This window comes from Halyomorpha halys, unplaced genomic scaffold (genome assembly GCF_000696795.3).
Source record: "Halyomorpha halys isolate HHAL.00 unplaced genomic scaffold, Hhal_1.1 Scaffold239.1, whole genome shotgun sequence".
Lineage (NCBI taxonomy): Eukaryota > Metazoa > Arthropoda > Insecta > Hemiptera > Pentatomidae > Halyomorpha > Halyomorpha halys.
Genome location: NW_027114928.1, coordinates 222,551 through 244,776, shown reverse-complemented (window position 1 = coordinate 244,776; position 22,226 = coordinate 222,551). Strand labels below are relative to the sequence as shown.

General features: G+C 28.7%; 2 protein-coding genes and 1 long non-coding RNA gene across 4 annotated transcripts in view; 1 reads left to right on the top strand and 2 right to left on the bottom strand.

Moving 5' to 3' along the window:
* The first annotated feature begins 45 nt into the window (after positions 1–45).
* Positions 46–18,533, top strand: Nadsyn (NAD synthetase). 2 transcript variants are annotated; one of them, XM_067052018.1, is made up of 16 exons: positions 46–193; positions 485–631; positions 722–892; positions 1,008–1,092; positions 2,387–2,532; positions 2,609–2,726; positions 2,819–2,950; positions 6,043–6,278; positions 7,359–7,474; positions 7,643–7,808; positions 8,995–9,130; positions 10,364–10,578; positions 11,087–11,306; positions 12,078–12,254; positions 13,340–13,424; positions 18,325–18,533. In XM_067052018.1, exons 2-16 carry the CDS (start codon positions 486–488, stop codon positions 18,351–18,353), a joined length of 2,178 nt encoding a protein of 725 aa, XP_066908119.1. In that variant the 5' UTR covers positions 46–193; position 485; the 3' UTR covers positions 18,354–18,533. The 2 variants fall into 2 exon arrangements, with proteins under 2 accessions (XP_066908119.1, XP_014274975.1); XM_014419489.3 differs by lacking the exon at positions 18,325–18,533 and adding an exon at positions 13,646–15,969 and having other exon boundaries at positions 47–193.
* On the bottom strand, positions 17,303–19,938 carry LOC106680031 (uncharacterized). Its single transcript, XR_001343060.2, has 3 exons — positions 19,749–19,938; positions 19,186–19,349; positions 17,303–17,880 (listed from the first exon to the last, which is right to left on the bottom strand). It is a non-coding gene; the product is annotated as an uncharacterized lncRNA (long non-coding RNA).
* A 1,076-nt stretch (positions 19,939–21,014) lies between these two features.
* Positions 21,015–22,226, bottom strand: part of SMC1 (structural maintenance of chromosomes 1) — a 17,187-nt gene continuing 15,975 nt past the window's right edge. Inside the window, exons 23-24 of the mRNA XM_014419488.2 lie at positions 21,286–21,460; positions 21,015–21,166 (exon numbers count right to left, since the gene is read on the bottom strand). Coding sequence (XP_014274974.1) covers positions 21,101–21,166; positions 21,286–21,460 — 241 coding nt within the window. The 3' untranslated portion in view covers positions 21,015–21,100. The remainder of the gene's footprint in view (positions 21,167–21,285; positions 21,461–22,226) is intronic.

Below are 22,226 nucleotides of genomic sequence, written 5' to 3'. Positions count from 1 at the left end.
AACCCATCCAATTGTATGGTAACCTACTCTTCAGATAACCCCTAATTCAAATTTACCACAAGATGTGATAAAACGTTTTCTTTGGTGATCATGGAGATAGTAGTGTTAGATCATTGGTTGTGATTTCTGAATTTTTTAAGTGTTATTTTACTTAAATTATTTATCATTTACTTTTTCAAGTTATATATAGCAAGTAAGTTGTTAAATCTAACTGTTAAATAAGATGTTTACTCTTTAAACGTTATTTTAATTATTTAGCTTTTTTGTGTTAGTAATTAGGAATCTAGATTAGCAAATCATGAAGAAAAAACCAATAAAAAACTATTTTGTTAGTGGCACGAATTTGAATCCTTAATTAACAATCTCTCTTAACTAAACTTTATTTCTATTTAGAAGTCTTGTTTTTCAATTTTATAAAATTATTAATATAACATTATGTTTTGCAATCCAGGTTAGAAAATAATCGGTTTAATTATCTTTGTAGGATGGTGAGAAAAGCCACTGTAGCAGTTTGTACCCTCAACCAATGGGCTATGGATTTTGAAGGTAATATGAACCGAATATTGCAAAGTATTCAAAGTGCCAAGGCAGCTGGAGCAAAATACAGGGGAGGTCCAGAGCTTGAGATTCCGTTAGTCTTTTATACATCTTTCAAACGATTAATTAGTTTAACTGTTATCGTTATAATTAATAATTTAAACATGTAAAATTTAATTTCCAGTGGTTACACCTGTGAAGATCATTTTCTGGAGTCTGACACAGTCACACATTCTTGGGAAGTGCTTTTAGCTATTTTAAATTCACCTATCAGTCAAGACATCATTGTAGATGTTGGCATGCCTGTGGTTCATCGAAATTGTACTTATAACTGCAGAGTAGTTTTTTATAATAAGTAAGTTCTTTACAAGTTCTGTTAGTTATTTTCTGTATTTGTTGCAAAATTGATTTACTTTAATTTTAACTTTCTTACTAGTTGTGATAACTAAATTGTAATTTGTTTTTTAAAGAAATATTCTACTCATACGCCCCAAAACCCTTTTATGTGATGATGGAAATTATAGAGAATCTCGATGGTTTTCTTCATGGAGAAAGGCAAAGTATAATTTTATTTATTTTAAATGAATGTAATAAGACCGTTTAAGTTTAGAGTAGCCAAATTTTTATCCATATTTCTTTTAGTACTAATTTTTCTATTTTATTTGCATTAAGTTTTTCCTCCCACTGATTGAAGGACGGGTAATGGTTTTTACCTTTTTTCATTAAATTTATTTTAATTTTATTTTGGAATCATGATTTTTATATTATATTAGTACATATTCAATCATTTAAGAACTAATATAAACCAATGAAAAAATTTAACTTTCTTTATATACTTTCAAAGTACAAGTTTATCTGAAACTTATTGGCTTTTATCGTTCTTGTATTTTGTTTCAAGATTTTATTATTAAAAGGTTAATGAGATAGTATCTGCAGTATAGATAACAGATAGTATCTGTTAATAATACTTGGCTTGTAAAAGTATAGGGATATTCTACTGTTCAGGTTTTTCAGAATAGTCTTTTCTCTATAAGGTATGAATTTGAACCTTGAAGTTTCCTTTTATTAATAATTATTGGAATTAAAATCATCAGAATCGGTATTAATATTGCAATTAGAGGAACTTTTATATGGACATTGCTCAGAAATCTGTAGTGCTTACGATAGATTTATACTAATTCTGATTGAAAGAACAACAACAGTATAATTCCTTGAATGTATTAATTCTGTATTATTAAGTGTCTGAAACTTTACTTAAACTAAAATATAGTCATTAAAACCTATTCTTAATAGCCTTTAAAAGATTTAGAGTTTAACCCAAAACATTAACTTGACAAGTTAAAAATATTTACACATAAATAATTTTTATTGTCTCAAATAGTCCCTTTATGATTGTATCTAATTTAAGTCTCTAAATACTGTTTATTTCTTTAAAACTCAAATGTTTTGGCCATTTCGAATAGTAACAATATAGGGTTATTTTGACTGAAATTGATGACCTAGGCAGAATATCCTGCAAAAAGTTTTTAAATGATTGATGTGAGTATAAATTTGTATTCAAGATTGTCTTTGAGGACGTTTAAATGACATAAATTGTATCCAATTAAGTCTCAACCAAGACATGCTTTTAATAGATAAATTGTATCCAATTAAGTCTCAACCGAGACATGCTTTTAATAGGTGCTTGAAGGTTTCATTCATAAAAATGAAGCAAGTACCTATAGTGTGGAGAAAAATGACCCATGGGCTGTTGTGGGACTGATTTTTTAACATACCTATTCTTTTATTATAATTTATAATAGATTTATATTATAATATACTTACCATAATGTAAATTATTAAATTTTAGATGAAACAAATTGAGGAATTTCGCTTACCCCAATTCATTACAAATTCCACTGGACAATCAACAACTGTCATTGGGGATGGAATTATTGTAACCCAAGACACGTCTATTGGGTTTGAAATATGTGAAGAACTTTGGAATCCTCAAAGGTATTTATTTTTAAGTGATTTAAGTTTTTTATTTAAAAATATGTTTAATATAATTTTTTTATTTTTTTCAATGCAGCTCACACATACCTCTGTCATTCGATGGTGTAGAAATTATTGTAAATAGTTCAGGGTCCTATATGGAGCTAAGAAAAGCTTATGTGACAGTAGAATTAGTGAAGTCTGCTACTTTTAAAGTAACATTTTAATTTATTCAATATGAATTTGTTTTGTTTTATAAAAATAATATATTTTTACTTATGTTTGATTATTTATTTTTCATGTTTAGGCAGGAGGCTGCTATCTTTTTAACAATCTTCGTGGTTGTGACGGAGGGCGTGTTTATTTCAATGGTTGTTCTTGTATTGCATTGAATGGTCAAATATTAGCTAAGACACAGCAATTTTCTCTTCTAGATGTTGTAAGATATTTTTTTTTGTTTATTTTATTTCCTTAATGAAAAGTCATTATTTCTGATACTGTCATAATTACAGTGAAGTAAAAAAGTCTTGAGCAAAAGTCATATTTTAATTCATGTAAATCAAGAGAAGAAAAAATAATTATTGTAAAACAAATATTGTATTTAGATTAAAATATTATTATGGTAAAATAATAATAATAATAATAATAATAAATAGCATAAGCCAAAAATTAATATCTAGTCTTTATGTTATGTTTCTTTTGGGATTCAACAATCTAGGTTGCTTTTAAGCGGTTTCCTGTCGAGCAGTTTCTATAAATGTTCTATAAGACTATCTCAGAACTCTGAGGTGGCTGTTTTATGCATTTTGATTGTTTCTTCTCCTCTTTTCTTACCAAAAACCCCTACTTAGTTCTGCCTATGAGTTTTGAATTGTTCCTCTGGTGGAAAACAAATATCAGGCATATAAGCCTCAACCCAGAACGTATTGCATGATATGTGAGAATACTGTGATATATTTTAGAATCCAGAGGATTGTGGTTGTCTTCCACCTGATAACCAGAAAAACAAAACCAAACCAAAAAAGTGAGAAAGAAAGAAAATGTATGCATTTATTTTTATAATCAAATAAAGACACATTTTCTTTGTCACTTTTTTTTTTTATACCTTTAATTTTAAATGACTTTCATTTTGTACATATATATTTAATAATTACATTTTCTTATTCATATTCACATTTCTTTACTCCTTTTGGCTTTTATGACTTTATATTTTATTTCTTTAATCCTGTTATTTTACTTACATATTTAATTAATTACATATATGTTTTCTTTCCCAATTTTTTCGTAACTTCAATTTTAAATAATTTTCATTTTGTATATATATTTACCTACTAGATTTCCATATGTACATTATTTTCTTGTTCTCTCCTCTTTCTTAATTTTAATATTATTTATTCTTGTATAGCCTTTATCTTTTTATAATGCTATACATTTTCTTTCAACACTATTTGTGGATTTATAATATCTGTTATTTTCTAATTATTCTGTTATTATTTTTATTTATTATGGTTGTTATCTTATTTTTTGTTCTTATCTCTCATGAAGGCCTGAAATTCTGACCATACCCCCAACCATTTTCTCCTGATGGATATACATATATATATATCCACTGATCATTAATATTAAAATGTTTGGCTTTAGAAAAAAAAAAATTGGTTTTCCCTATTCACATTGTTTCAAATATGACTTTTTTAAAAGACTTGTTCACAGCACTATTATATTCTTGAAAATTTTATATGATGAACTATACTAAATATTAGTTTTTATCTATTTATTCTATCTTTACATTTTTTTAAATAGTGATCATAATGATTGTAAATTTATAAGATGAACAAACATTCCATTGGATCAACAAACATTCATGGTCGTTAAATGGCTCTGCCTCTAAGTAACATACATTCCAAGTTGTTCTAATCAGCTAATGAATAACTTACCTTACTAGATTATTTAAATATTTAACTAAGTTACTTTATCATTTATTATTTTTTATTATATTATATAGGCTACCCACACTCTGGTAACTTTTTAGCTACGGTGCTTAAAAAATCTAATCAGCTGAAAGTTGTCCGCTATGGTTCCAAGCTCCTACTGGCCATTGAATAGTTGCTTAACATCAGTTTCAAAATGTATTTCATGGAGGCTGCATGCATTTTTGCTCTTGTTTTAAGGAAGAGAAAAAAAACTCAGAAAATTTTGGGTCCATCCATTGATTAGCACAAGGCTTATAGATGGCCAATTAAAAATTGTTTGCCATTATAAAAAATATCCAATAAAATTTTCTTATTTTTCTTATATTTTTATGTCATATAATGCGGAACATAACTTAACTGCTTCTATAAATACTTTGATGTCGATCAACATGATTGATTAGTCCGAACATTGAAAAATGTACTACAAAAGTTTTTACTCTCAGACGCCCACCAGACCCACCAGAACTGATCCTCTAGAGCAAAAATGTGAAATGGAATCTTGCCAGTGAAACAATAAGATACCTAGGAATTCACCTCGATCGCCTCCTTACCTGGAACCACCATAGCAACATCACACTAATGCAAACCTACGCAAGGTTAGCAATGCTATGTCCTATCCTAAATCGAAAATCCAAATTAAAAACAGAAACAGCTATTTTTATTTAAAAAAAAAAAAATTCTCAGGCCACTGCTGATGTATGGCTGTGAAGTCTGGGGAGTGGCATCCTTTACGAAAAGGAAAAAATTACAATCTTTTCAAAATAGAGTTATAAGAATTGCAGTGGATGCTCCTTAGTTTGTAAGAAACAGCCAGATACATGGGGAATTACAAATAGAGACAATAGAGGATAACATCAAAAGCATTTTTTTTTTCATTAGAAGTCATTTATTTATTTTGTTATATCCATAAATATCATTGGTTTTGTTATTAACTTTACTTTTATCTTTTATTAAGAATTATTATTTTAATCTATTTATTTTATCTTAATTTTTTTTTTTAATTTACAACATTGTATATAGTTAGGGGTTTCTTTTGTATAATACCATACCCCCCTCCATAATCAATTGTTAAAAAAAAATGTACCTCTTATATTAGCCATGTAAGGCCCACCAGGCCGATCTGGTATTAAATAAAGAAATAATAAAAGATTGACATGTTGATACAGGCACAACAAAATCACAACTGGAAAAATCAAGAGCAACTTTTTTCTTGAATCCCCAGGGGACAGACATAGATATGAACATGTATGTTCTATTTTGTAACGATTGATTAAGTCTCCAAGAAAATTGAACATGTTGGAATTTTTTTGGTTGCCACAACTAAATTATTGCCTGTATGCAGGACTTTTTGAGAAATAATGTGTTCTATCTGTATGATTAAAAATTTGGTTGACTTAAGTTGCCAGTGTGCAGCTACTCGGTGATTGTTAAATGGAATTATGAAGTTTTAGTTGTATTTATCCAATTATGATTTATGAAATGTGTTTAATTAATGTAGAAAAAATAAGATAAATTTCCCTTGAAAAATTCTTATATTAATCCTTAAAATAATTTTTTTCAGGAAGTTGCTATAGCTACAGTAGACTTAGATGATGTTTCTAGTTATCGCAATTCAACTCGTTCTCGATGTTACATGTCCTCTGTTGAATGTCAGGCTTATCCTACGATCAAAGTTGATGTTTTTATGTCTGTAGAACTGTCATCTACACCTTTATCCATTCCAATAACGTGGCAATATCACACACCTGAAGAGGAAATAGCTCTTGGGCCAGCATGCTGGTTGTGGGATTATCTCAGGTATAGTTTCTCTTAAATTAACATGTAATTTTTTTCTTTGTTTATGAGAGTAGTGAGGATTGAGATGATCCAATGGGAAGTGTCATTTCTTCCTTGTTGAAGGAACTCTGATTTAATTTACATCGTAAATTAGATTTTCCCTAACATTTTAATTATCCAGACTCAATTTAGTCCAAAAATGAGTATCCGTTGTCAACTACTAAAATTAGTACCTGTTATTAGGCATTAAAGCACAGTACAGATCAAATAAAAAAAATATTTGTTAATACTAGTAATAAAATCCAAGTGTAAATTTGTCTTCTACTGCTCGATTTATTTTAATAAAGTATCTCCTAGAGGACTTTACTAGAATGTAACTAGTTTCAAGTTTTGAAATATAACAATCTGGTGCGGTCACTCATCACAAAACTTCAACTTTGAGTTGAAATTAATTCTTGCTCATTTCAAAACAGTAATACCTTCATGATGGAAATACTTTCCCAAACTCTTCTTTCTCCAACCATTCAATTGACCTGAGGCATGGTTTGACTATAAGTGATTCGTTTGTTTTAATTTCACTGTAAATAAAAAAAATTGGTTGAAACAAGAATTAATAAACAAATGGAAATTAATAAAGTTATATTCAAAACATTTAAATTAAGTTGAATTAGCTACCTAACCTACCTTTAATTGAGGCAGGAGTTAAGGTGCCTTTAGACAACTGGACGGAACCAGATAAATTGGGAGCTCCTCTGACTACTGTATCCAAGAGAAATTATTTTGTGATGCATTGTCCCAGACCAGCTGTGGGTAGAGTGATGTGTTTGGTTTGATTATCTAAATGAAAAATCCTGTGAACTTATTGGACCGCTGTTTCATTCGCTATAGAAAATGTTTCCCTGTCCACTTTTACTCAATATCCGATTTATCTAGTCTAGTCCAGTTTTCTAAAGGTCCCATTAGTTTCAACTTACATTAGTACTATTTGAGTTTAGATTCAATCTACTATATGGTGTTTGAGGAGTAATTTTATATTTATATTTAACCTACTTAAGAGGTTTTTTACATGCTAGGAGAGAAAATTTTCATTTCTCTTTTTAGACGGTCTGGCCAAGGAGGCTTCTTCCTTCCGCTAAGTGGAGGAATAGATTCTGCAAGTTCTGCTGTAATAATTTATTCTTTATGTAATCTCATAGTACAATATTCACAAATTTCAGGTAAGAGACAATTTATGTTAAATTTAAAAAAAAAGTATTCATATTTAGCAAGCAATATACTATTAATCTAGTTATTTAAAGTGTATTCAGTTATTTAAAATTCCAAGGAATAAATATTAATAAGCAAACTGTTAATTGTGGTTATACATGCCCATAATTTTTCTGCAGACGAAGTACTAGATAACGTTAGGAAGATTGTGTCTGATCCCAAATACTGTCCAACTGATGCCAAGGAGCTGTGTGGTAGAATTTTCTTTACATCTTACATGGCGACTGAGAACTCATCTAGTGAAACCAAAATGAGAGCTAAGCAACTTTCACAACAAATTGGTAGGTATGTATATTTGTGTTGCCCTCTTTTAGTTGTTTGATATTTTTAGCTTTTCACTATGTTGAGCTAAACTACATGGCAGGGCTTACGATATCACTACTACTCAGTGTCAGTTGCCTCCAGTAGACTCATAAGTCTCCCTTATCGACCTAATTTGTGCTGCCATTTTGACACTATACATACCAGTGCCATTCAAATATAAATGAGAATTTGATTTTAAAATATATTGGCATGAATAAATGATTAATCAAAAGTATTGTTTTTCCTAATTAATACATATTTCCCATTGAACTGGAAACTTTTTTATTCCTTCACTGTAAAAAAGGGGTATTCCTTGAAAGTTGCTCAAAAAAATCCATAGCACTGTATCATTGGTGAAACTTTGTCCTGCAAAAGCCTCTTTTAATGGTTTAAAAATCTAAAAGTCACACAGCAATAAATATGGACTACTGGGTGTTCACGTGTTTCCCAGAACGTTTCATCAAGATTTTGGAACATGAGGTCATGAAGATGAGGGTTTTTTTTTTATGACCCCTTCCTGGTCATTTCCGACATGGGGGAGAGGGAGGAGGGTTGTTTTGAGGTAACCAACCTGTTGTGACCATGGCTGAAAGTCATGTTTTCATTTAGTGCAACTACCGCAGAAATGAAAAAAGTCGTCTCCCTTGGCCGGATTCGAACCGGTGCTGCTGTAGACATGAGTAAGTTGCTTAACTCCCTCAGCTACAAATTGCCCTTTTTCTGTCAGACCTTGGCATTTTCTTTTTGCTCATCTTTGTTATGCTTCCCTAATCGTTATGACACCAGTTATCCCCCCTCTCGTAGTTCCCCTCTACTATTCCATCCAAAACATGAGTCAATCCAATTTCTTCCTGGACCAGCAGCTCACCAATATTCACATCAATAATTAGATGTCTCTTGTTTATAAAATCAATCATTTGTTTTTCATGAAGATTCATTTTATTCCTCCAAATTTTATAACGGTATTTTTTTTTTTTACATATTTGACAAGTTCTTTTCTGATCTTCAACCTTATTGAATATTTTTGTATTAAAATATAAGGGTGGATAAAACTACTAATGTTAAACATAAAAGGTTGTCCTTTAATTTTTAAATATTTTAAATAATTATTTGAGATTTATGCTTTATTTATATATTTAAAAATATTAGTAATTAATCTGAATTCCAGCTATCATATTGAAGTTAACTTATCTGCTGCTGTGACTGCTTTATTGAACGTCTTCAGCCTTGTAACAGGAATGAAGCCTAGATTTTCAGTCCATGGTGGTTCACCAAGAGAATGTCTAGCTCTGCAAAATGTTCAAGTAATTTATAATGTCTTTATAAACATATTGATATTGCATCGATTCCTGAAAAGGATTTAAGATTGAAAATTAGGCACTTCAACTTGTCTATTATGGGCAAGTATGAGACTGACATATATTTTTTTCTGAGAGATTTTATTTTTTTATTATTTAATTAGTATTGAATATGATAGTTTTATTAGGTCAAATTTTATTTTTCTTCTACCTCATTTGGGGTGTATGTATGTTTTTTATTTGTTTCTATTTTTATCATTCTGCACACATTATGATTCTTTGAGTTAAAAACTAGAGTTTTCTACTCACATTGATTCTAAAGATATTAATTTTCTAAGTCAGAATACTAGAGTAAGTGATCAGAATGCCATATTTGATGACCAAGCCCACTTTGGCGTCACATGTTACAGTACACTTCAGCTTCATCTATAATTTAGACATGGACTCAGTCTAAATTATGTATTTATCAAATTAATTAAAGAGTTATTTTACAAAACAATTATTTCTGCAATAATGATTATTTCAATAACCCCCATCAAATGAGGAACCTGTAAATAAACTAATAAATAATCTGTATTTATTTCTGAACTAATTATCTGATAATGACTATTTTCTTATTTCAGAAATATATTATTTCACAAAAACACAATGGTTATTTCTGTGGTTATTTCTAAAATAACCATGTTTCTGGAGCATCTATACAGTATATTACACTGAAATAAACTAACTGCCATGTAACTGTATGAAAATTACCAATAATAGTATTGTCACTGTAGTGTGATAGTTGACAGTATTTGTAGGGGCAGTGAAGCTATCAAGTCAAAACCTATTTACATTATATTTTGTCATCCCATTTCTACCATCTTATTTATACCTTTAACCGATGGTATTTTGATTTAATTTTAGTTGTTTATCTTCTCCATAACCATCTTTGTAGTGATACTATTGCATGCTAGTTGTTACCTTTTTACAAACCTAAAGATTTGGATTCAATTCCTCGGCCATTAAAAATCATTTTTCAAAGGATTTTTGGTTAAAACTGAGATCTACTTAAAACAAAAGAAGTAGTAACCTAATGAAAGGTGCTATAAATAGTACTTTACTACAAAAAACATTTATAGCCAATTTAATGGGCTTTGACTCTTTCTAGGGATGTTAAACCATAGTTTCATTTAGCTGTGTCATTTCTCCCATGTTCAGATTTTAATTATTATCCTTTTATAAGTCTTTGATTTATAGGCTCGCATAAGGATGGTGATGTCTTACCTATTGGCTCAGCTATTATTATGGGCGAGAGGCCGACCCGGTGGACTATTAGTTGTCGGGTCTGCTAATGTCGATGAAGCTCTTCGTGGGTATATGACTAAATACGATTGCAGCTCTGCAGATGTTAATCCTATAGGAGGAATATCTAAAACAGATCTGCGGTCATTTGTTTGTTATGCTAAAGACAGGTTTGTATCATGACATAAAATTTGTTAGGCTTAATAAAACTATTAAAAAATGTATTATAAAATAATATGACCTACTATATAGATTTCAGAATAAATTATGATTACGTTATTTTTGTAAATATTCAAAAATCGATTATACTATCAGGGGGTGGTTGATAAAAGATTGATTTCTTTTAATCCCAGCAATCATATTAGCAGTTAACAGATCAAGCTGCTTTTTGTTCATTGTGATAAAGAAAATTAATAAATCAGTACAGTATAAAATTATAATATCGTACTCCTAGTTATTTTGTATTCTATTTATTTTTCACGATATTAATTCTGTCCTTTGCTGCAATAAAGTTTGGAATAAATATGATGGATTCCAGAAATACTAAATCTAGATCCATATTCTTTAAATTTATACACTAGAAAAAATTCTAAAATAATCAATTTAATAATTTCTTTTACTACATGAATATAATGTCTCTATCACTTTATTATTCTATTCCAAAATTTATTTTTCTAGATTTAACTTGAGTTCTCTTGAATTAATTCAGTCTGCTCCAGCAACGGCTGAACTTCTACCTCTCTCGGAGGGTACAATTGTCCAGACAGATGAAGCAGAAATGGGTTTAACGTATGAAGAACTATCATGTATGGGAAGGTTAAGAAAGTCAGGTCGATGTGGTCCTCTTTCTACTTTTAACAAACTTATTCATGTTTGGAAGAACAAGACACCACAAGAAGTAAGTTTCAAGTAACCTTCTTCGACATCTTTCTATCATTTTCCAATATTAACAGACAGAAAGTTCAAAATCCCATTAAATTCTTTGAAAATAAATAACATAATAGAACAAAAAGGGATAGGTTATTTTATTGTGGCAGGTCAAGCTATCAGTTTAATATTTTAAATATTTACTGGGCAGACTTGTAGAATTTTTAAAAGTTTGGCAGTAGTGAACATGTTAATTTATTTATTTAATGACAAATCAATTTAGCGTCATGCAATAAATGCTATTATTCATGTGGTATAATTTTTCTTTTAAAATATTTTCAATTTTGAGATGACAAATTGCAATATATTCCTTTTGTTACTAAAGCATATTTATCACTTTTTGAGTAGTTTTCATAAATTTTTGTTTATTGTATCCACAAATACATCTATTTGTATGGGACAATCCCCAAAGACAAATAATAAAGTATCCACTAGGATGGTGGTCAAGAAGGATCAGAAAATAGTAAAAACTATTTGTTAATAACCTATGTTTCAAACCACATTGCAGATCTTCATCAGGGCTTTTGCGGGAGTGATATATTGTTGAAAACAGTTAGTCGAGGACAGAGAACAGGTTGTCAAGAGCCCTACTACCTGTCCCACTAGGCATAAGCTCTGATTAGTTCCTTTTTGACTCTGGCAATCTTGGCTTAAATTGTTAAAGTCTACTTTTTATTTTTATAAATTAATTTTTATATTACATTTAAAACACAATTTTTTTTCATTGTTTCCATTTATTTAGGTTGCGGAGAAAGTCAAACATTTTTATAGGTGTTATGCTTTGAACAGACATAAAATGACTGTACTTACTCCATCTGTTCATGCTGAAAGTTATTCTCCTGATGATAATCGTTATGACCTAAGACAGTTTCTTTATTCCATCTCTTGGAGATGGCAGTTTTCTGCTATAGACAAACAGGTATGATTGTCATCTATAATCATAATTTTTTTAGATATATTAATTTTGTTAACTTAATCCAAATTAAGTTTTTTATTATCAATGTATTTATTGGCTCAAAAATTATCACAAATAGGTATAACTTGCTCAACATATGTACAGAGACAAGTCTGATCTACAGTAGTAGTTAGAGGTGTACATTTGTACAGCATATGTCTTATTACTCATGAAATAATTTGAAGATAAAGTATTAAATAAATGTAAAAAAATATATATTTATCTTATTTCAGTCATGTTTCTATAAACTAGCATTATTCACTGAAGCATTGGTTCTCAAATTCACAGGTCTCCCAAGCGTTTGCCATAGGTGCCATAAGTGAATATCTCTTTTTCATAATATTACAAATAAAAGAAACAAAATAAAAATAAAAATTGCAAATATACAGTGCATTTCAACATTTACTTTGCACTGTTTTTTCCTCTTTTTGAACAAATTGAACTGTTTTAAGAATTATTGTGTTGGAATTTTTTTGCTCCACAAGGGTGCCACAAAAATTTTTTAGTCCAAAAAGGGTGCTGCGAATTAGCTCTAGCCCAAGAAGGTTACCACGTTGAAAAAAGTTAGGAATCTCTGCAATAAATTATCACTAGATCATAATTGATTACTTTTTAATTTAACTTCAATAAGGAATTTACTAAGATAAAATACAAGTTGATGAGATTATCCGTCCGTAACTCAGGTAGTTGAGGCACAGGTCTTACTTATCTAAGATCTGCGAGTGGCACCAGTTGGAATCCTGCTTGGGGCATTATCTTTTTCCATTGTGTGGTGGTCCCACAAAATGAAAAACTTGACTCCCCACCGTGGTTAGAATAGGTTAGTCACTTATAGATACCCCAATTACAAAATAAGACTTATATTTTAACCTCTACTGGCAGCAGTAATGTTGTGGTTGATTTCCAAATTTAAATATCTATTTTACAGTCTTGACTGTTCATCTTATATTTTATAATTTATACTTTATAATTATTAGTGTTTAAATTAGCTCATTGATAATTTTGTTTTAATTGTTTCAATGAATCTTAATCCAGTGATTTACTTTAAGGTACAAGCACTTAATTCTTTATCCACTGATAGTTTGTTTGGAACCACACCTACTGCAAAAAGTAGGAAACTGAAGAGTATTAATAGTAAGTATGAATTATTTTATCATCTAAAACAGAATACTCAACCTTATATTACTACCGACCTTTTACATGCTTAAGTAGATTTTATTGAAAAATGAGTAACTTATTTTTTCTTTTGCTTCCAACGTTATTTTATATTATATTTCAATAAATATAAAACAAGGCACCATATTTTATTTGTATCAAGATGTTAATTAATTATAATTATGCTATTTTTGTTTTAGGTGACAACAAAAGTGGTGTAATTGTTTAATTACAAAGTATCTCCTACTTCTTAAGGATGCACGGTGTTAGCACTTTACTGTTGTTATTTTAACTTGTTCATGTATGAACATAGTTAAACATTTTTATTCAAACTGCCAATAATATGATTTGCTGGCAAATTATTTTAGATTTTATTATTTTTTTTTTAGTTTGTCTCTGGGCTTGGTCTCTTGAGTTAATAACTGTTTAATATTTTGATTTTAAAAGATTGATCAATATGCAAACTTTTATCTGAATACAGTTATATCCTGATCTTCTTTATGTTAGGTCACTAAGTATTATTCAATTGATTTTTATTTTTTACGTTTTAGTTATCAGCTAATATTCCCTCATGAAACTGTTAAATAAATGGAGAAATGGACATTATCCTATTATAAATTTTAAAAAATTAAATTTTACAATCTCTATTCAATCATAACTTCTTTCAATGGTGATATATTTTATATGTATGAGCCTGCTTATGTAAACCAATTCCTAGACCCTTTTAAATTTGGTTGCAGTGAAGTTATTAGTTGGACAGGGAAAACATATAATGTATGAAATTTCATCCTATTTAATTATTTGTAATTGGAGCTCTACACAGTAAACATTCCTTTGTTTGCATTCATTATTTAGTTATATTTTATGAAACTGATTTATTTTAATTATATTACTGAGTATAAAATTGCTGTGTCGCTGCCATTAGATAGCATAGTGACACTAATAAGCTAATGCATGATGTTATTTATCATTGTTGGAGTATATTATATTTTTATTACTCTTGAATTTTTGTTTAACTTTGTTTTCCAACCTGATCATTTTGAATAATATATTATTTAATGTCAGTCTAGCACTTTATATTAATTTTTTCTTTAAAGGATTTTAGGACATTGTTATTTATTACTTGTATTTTGGCTGTCTCGGTTGGCCTTGGCAGTGTACTTGGGTTCAATTCCCAACCCTCTCAAGAAGCTTCAAAGGGCTTGCCATTTTATATTTAGAAAGTTTACCTCTTCATCTAATATGCAACATGACTTAAATTATTTTTATTTTAATCTTCCTTTGTTAATCATTTTTTTATTTTGTCAAGAAGCTTGATTTATGTCTAGTTCCCATTAAATTCTTTATTCTCTACCATAAATTAAATATTATGTTGCTGTGTTAGGTTATAACCTTGACCTAAAGTGTTGGTATTGATAATAATTGAAAACATTAATCTAAAAATAAGCTTGTATATTGAGTAATTTCTTAAGGAACCAGATTTGAAAATGAAATTAATTCTAGCTCTGTGAGTTTGGAAAATTCAGTATTTTGATATTCGATGATATTTTGTTTTTAACTTTTATTAGTCTAATTGACTACTTAAATCTCAGTGTATATAATTAAACATATTGTTTGAAGGGGTCTGCAGTGCCTTAAAATTACTTTAGAATCGCAGGTGTAGCCCAGACAGGGGCAGAATATGTTATTATTGAGCTTATGACAGTTTTGTATAGGATCAGTTAGTTTTTTTTGTGGTACTTTTGAATTTTTATTAAGGTATGGGATAATTTTGTTAATGATTGTTTAGTTCTATTGCATTTGTTATGAATATGTTAAAGATTTGTCCAAGTCTTAGTAATTGACTGACTGAGGCCATGGGATTTTAGTATCACTTATTACTGTATTCTGTATTATAGACATCATTCTTTTCGCAGATGTGATAGCCTGTATTTTTTGTTCATCTAATCTTCCACTTTGCAAAGTACATGCTGGGTTTTTTTGGAAGGACCTGTAACCTGTTTACTTTTGTATCAATTCTATAAAATCATGTAGCTGTGTCATCATAGAGTGACCATTCTACAGTTTGGTGCGAGAGGAGATCTGAGAAATATATGTTAAATAAGGTATAGAAAAGGCTGGACCTTTTGATTGGGAGTGGATTAAAGATTTTGTGTTGTTAAGGTTAAGATTTAAGCCTTATCTTCTATTATTTTTGGTGTTACGATCTCCACTTGAGAGATTGTGATATGTCGTACATTAGCCAATACTCACTTAATGTGTTTGTTTTAAGATAAATTTTGCAGTTTTTGGTTCATAATAGTTTGTCAAGTAAAGACTGGTAACTTTAGCCACCATTAAATGAGAGAAAATTAGTGTGCCTTAATATTGTTCAAACAGGGTACATGCTATGTGCTTGTTTATTTATATAGTATATATTATGTTAGTTTTTTGAGCTGATATTGTAATATACTTTTTTTTACAATAGAGTGACTGATGTAGATGATTGTATGTATATGAATAAACATATTCCTTACTAATAAGACTTAATTTTATTACCATAATTCCAGGATTGTCTTATTTTTTTAATGTTACTGTTGTAGGATTTGTTAATTTACTTAATTACAGCCAATATATCGAAACATTGACATGTATTAAATCGTAAAGATCAATCACATGCTGTAAAAGTTACTACTCAAAAGATGGAATGATTCGTTTTTCTCAAATATAGCATTTTTGAGTTGTGACTTTTCTTGTGAGTGAGTGATCTCTATGATTTGTTTTATTTTGGCCTTATAACCATCAGCACCTGGACTGTAACAATAGTCTACTATCTCTTCTTATTTATTTTTTAATTGTATTTATCCAATGATGCAACATAAAATTTTTGATTAATATAATAAACCAATAATAAAAAAAAATTGTTCTATTAATATTTTTACCTAAAAATAAAATTTAATGTGATGGAATCAGATGATGCAATGGAAATTACTTTTTTTTAATTTATTTTAAACATCCTTTAACTGTTTTAAAAGTAATATTATACCTTTAATTTTAGAAGAAAAAACGAATCAGAAAATATTACTATCTTCTAGTTTACAATTATATAAATCCAGAAATCAGTCATTGAAATGGCAAATGTTCAATTGCAGAAGGATGTATTCGTTAGTTGCCAGAAGATGTTTCTCTCCCCATCTTAGTTTTATTTTTAGTACATTATGTAAACAAACTCTAAAAATCAGATAATATAATTTAGAAAAACATTTGTTTTTTGTTTGCTTTTTTTAAATAGTTGTTTTATTCTTAAACACAATGGTAGGGCTCATATCATTAATTTGCTGTATTTCAGTAATATAATGAACAACTAAGTTTGAACTTTTGGTTAATTGTATATGAGTGCTCTCCTCCTATACTGCATCTCAGATTTTGAATTCCTATATCCAAATCATGTTGATAAATGATATTAGAAATATAAATTCAGCTGAAATAGTACATTAGAATATTTTAATTACTTTCCATTTTATTTTTTTAATTAATTAGTTTCTGTTAATTATCATTTTCAGTATTGAAAAAATAATGCCCCATGAAAGTATTTAAAAAATGAGATGAAAGAGAATAGAAAAAATCTGGTATGGTGATGGTGATGCACTTATCACACAACTTTTACACCTGAGTTGGAGTTGAAATTAATTCTCACTCATTTCAGATTGTTACTTCTGTATAATTCACAATGCCAATATTTCTAACAGTATTGATATTTATTAATACGGTTTATATTATTAAGTAAAAATAAAAAATACTATTACTACTTTTCATTTCTGAGCTGAACTTTTCATACAGATGTACAAAATTATAAATGTGGTGTATTTGCCATGACTCAGTTATCATAAAAATATGCTTTTAAAATTGATAATATTTAGCACAATTTTATCATTTGTATGTGTTATATAAACAATGGTTTTATTGTATTCTGCTGTATTCATCCATTTCATTTTAAGAAGGATTAATATTTTTTATAAATTCCCTAAAACATATTTTACTCTGAAATTTTTATAGGGAGGAGGGTAAGGAAGCATTTTCCACATTGATTTTTTCTCTTCTTTTACTGGACTAAATTCATTGAAAATTCCCACTTTTATATGAAATTTCAATTTTTTTAAAAAATATAAATGGTACAGTACGTGATCAGAAGTTATCTAATTATGGTACTATATTTGTAAGCTCCGAAAGGCTGACTGTTTGCTACATTGTCTGTCAATGGGTAATACTTTGGCTGTCTCCGAGGATATAGTAATTCTGTCCGTGATAAGCCATCGTAAGCCAGTGGCTGAGGTCTTTGTGATATAGCGTATGCCAGGAGTTGAGGATTGGTGGCTAGTAGAATCCGTATTAGAAGAGTTGAGAACCATGGATCATATGCCACTGGAGGAAGGCCTTCTTCATACTGTGAGCTTGTCTAGAACCAAAGAAGCAAGTTTTATAAATGAAAATTTTAAACTCCAGAGCTTATTTTGTTATTAATTTTAAGTGGTTTCATAGTAGATAATATCTTGATAATTAGGAATAATATTGAATGTGTTTAGTCAACATTGAAAATATAGATATTTTAAAATTATATAACATTGATAGGTGTGTGAATATTGGCAATACTATTTTACTAACACATACGAGTGATTATAAACAGCATTTATGTCATATGTAAAATTAGATGTGAGGGCATTTGAAAGGACTCAACAATTAGTTATTCCATACTAAAAAAAATCAAAGATTAAACTAGATCTTTCCACATTTATATGAAAAATTAAATAAAAAACTCTAAGTTGTTAACCATACATAAGTTATTATGGACATTTTTTTTTAACCATCTTAATTCTGTTTTTTTGAAAAATCATTGTTTCAGGCATGATTAGCTTTCATTATCAAATTTGAAGTTTTGAAGAGCATTTTAATTTCAGAGGTGTTCTGGCTTTGATTTGAAAGATATGCTGTTTGACTACATTTGGTTAAATTAAATTTTATTAATTTAAAACATTTGGTGGGCCATCACCCAACTTTCACTTCATCCTACTTTAGTTTGAAATTAATCATTGCAGGTTTCAAAACTTAATTTATTTATTAAACAGGATGGCAATACTCCCCCTTATTATATATTTCATATAAAGGTTAAATGAATGTAAAATCTGGCTATGAAATTATGAAAACATTTATTTTATCCATAGTGTAATTCTTTTATATTTTATATTTATCCATTATTTATTTATTTGAGCAAGGATGTTACGCAGACTACTATGTAAGACTGTTATTTGGATTCAGGGGATCTTAAATTTGTATTTCCGTTGAAAACTCGAAGATTAGAAATTTTTTAAGCTCACAATACTTCCCTTTACTATATATTTGATATATAGGTAAGAGTATAAAAAATTCTTATTTCTAAAAAAAAGTTACAGTTAATTGTCTGTAATAAAAAATTTCCAATTAATTGTTTGTTTTTTTTACTACGGTTTTAAATCCTGTTAATTTTGGCATGTAGTTCTTGAAATATATATTTTCGTATTACATCATAAAAAGGAATGGAGCAGTTTTTATTTTTTTTGTTAAAAATTCTGAACTATTAAGTTGGTTGAAATAAATCAATACATCAAATAAGCTAACATAATAAATAATTTTAATTAATTAAATTTGACAGTAAAAAAAATAGTCAGTAGAACAATAGTTATAAATAATCATAAATACATGGATAATAATGGAAGATAGGACTTACGGCATACTGGAAAACCAACAAAATAGGTAATACACCACTGAGTTTCATTTCACTAGCTGCTCTCCAAGCCCACAAGTGGAATAAGAGTACACTAATGGTGGTGTTATCTTCTGTGTCCTAACTTTCTCATTAAGTGCTCCTTCATTGAAGTGAGCAATCACTTTCTATTGGAAGGAATATTTGGTTGGTTTGGATATGGCATTGGAAATAAAATAAAATAACACATTAAAATGAAGCAAATTTTTAAAATACACAACTTTGGCTTTTCACAAACGATTCAACTCAAATCATTTTGTATCCTATTTATATTGTTGCTTTAGAGAATGCATTTTAATCACATTTTTAAAATAAATATTTTCAAATTAAAATAAGTACATTGAAATTTTTAAAAATACATATGGATTCTATTAAGGTCTGTAAGCCATTTGAAATATTTTAGTAGAAATATTTAACTTTCCAATTTTAAACAAGAAATTTACTAGATTCCATATGAACTTAAGGTTCTATACATGTTGAGTCTAGCCTTAAAAAATTATTTTGTACTAGACTGTCTACACACCAACCTGAGATAGTTCCTCAAGGCTTTTCATTCTTCATGACACTCAAGCGATCATTTCATACTCTTACAGGCTGACTGTTCACTATGAGATAACTTTTTACTTGCCATATGTTGTGTAAGTAGTTTTTTTAATGGCCATATTTTTGCAGCTGCGATGAAATCCATATACATTCCAAAATATGGCAACTAAAGAACTAACCTTTAAAAATACAAGATAATGTGTAATGGACATCATAGGCAATAATGCAAACTAATAATTATCTTGTATTAGGCAGTTATTATGTAAAGAACAGGCAATGATAAATGGTAGTCGACAACAATTGCATAATGTTTACAAAAAAAAATCAAAAATAATTCCAAAGACCTAATAAAAAAAGATATAAGTTAAATTAGGTCTCAAAAAGAAAAAAAAGGAAGATTATTGATTGACCGTGTGTAATAATAAAAGGAAGATTATCCAGGTGCGATCAAAGAAAAACTCAAATAGTAATAAATTAATCAAATAATATTTAATGTGAGTCACGTTTCGCCCTAAGTTGCAGTGCTTACTGAATGGAGGTAAGCAAAAAAAAGTTTTCATTAATTAGAAAAACAAATTTTTAACTGGGATACTTTTTCCAATGTAGGTGTATCCTTGGAAAACAAAAAATCTGTAATGTTAATTATAAATTAGTGAACATTATTAATTTTATTAGATATAGCTTTTTCTATGAAATTTATAAAAATGATGCAGTAGATAATTCAGTTCATAATGTAACAAATAAAGATAGAAGTTAATTGGAAGGAGAGAAATCAGAGGTATGGTTTATTAATAAAGATAAATATATAAAAATATAAATAAACAACTTTATTAAAATATAATTCATTAAAATTAGAATTGGTGAAAGAAAATCATTCAGTAGGTATTATGTAAATACATGATTATAAACATTTTCATTCTCTACTATTGATTGAAATAAAATTGAGTAAAACATTAAAACAAATACTCAGAATATGAAACATATTTTAAGTAAATATGTTTGGCTTTTTAAAAAGTTAAAAATTAAGATAATCAATCAACAAGATTTATGAGGAAAAAAATATTGTGGACATTGACTCTAGGCTCTGCTTTAACATAAATGCCATAAAAGAAAATAAAGAATGATTTCAGTTCATTGACTAATATCCTATTGGTCAAATCAGATTAAATTGAAATCTTCTTTTGCATAACACGTAACAATATTTGTCAACATTAACCCCCTTTCAGACATATTAAAAACTATACAACATCTATAAATAAACTATTTTATTAATATACAATTTCAATAAAATATAATAAATACAATTTAAAATATTTTCACATTAAAATCGGCCCAATTACCAGTGTTGTAAAAACTGAGACAAGTCCATTGTTATAACCCTGCTGATCAGACAATCACCAACCTGAAATTAAAAACAATATTTTAAAAAATTCATGCGAGGCAAAATATGGGATAAGAAATATAAATAAATAAAATAGAAATAATAAATAAAATAATATAAATAAATAAATAAAAACTTACATCAGGGCAAATACCAATAAGTGATTCAGCATGGCTGAAAAATTCTTCTTTAAGAGAAATTACAATGGTTTGGAGGTTTTGAAGACCATGGATGTAAGAAGCAACTTTGCCAATATTTGTGTTGTCAAGGGCAGCATCTATCTCATCCAATACAAAGAACGGAGCAGGCTGATAACTACAAAACATAGGTTCCATTAAAGCTGAATAAAAAAAATGTGTAACTATAATATTTGATTTAGTATCAGTGCAAGAGTTAAACAGCAATTATAATATACTGAAAACTGATCTCTAGTGTGGGATTATCTTTATAAGACGAATGACATATATCGTAAAAGAAAACAACTATTATATTGAACAGTAGCAAGCCATATTGTTGATAATTATTGATACGTGTTATCCAATGATGAATAAACGTCAATCAGAAGCATCTTCTTTGATTTAGCACCAGTGCAAAAGTTAAACAATTGTAATATATTGAAAACTGATCTCTAGTGCAGGAAAATCTTTATAAGACAAAGTCAAAGAAAACAATTATTATATATATGTATATGTAGTTGACCGTAAAAATTGATATATAGGAAGATGGTCAGGGTTGCGGTCACAAGTGAAACGAAAATAGTTTACAACTATTGAAACGATACGTTGGAAAATAAAATAGTTGTAAACTATTTTCGTTTCACTTGTGACCGCAACCCTGACCATCTTCCTATAAAAACAATTATTATATTGAACAGTAGCAAGTCATGTTGTCGATAACTATTGTACATGTTATCCAATGATGAATAAATGTCAATTAGAAATATCGTCTTTGGTTTAGCACCAGTGCAAAAGTTAAACAACAATTGTAATATGTTGAAAACTGATCTCTAGTGCGGGATAATCTTTATTAGACAAATGATATGTATTGTCAAAGAAAACAATTATTATATTGAACAGCAGTA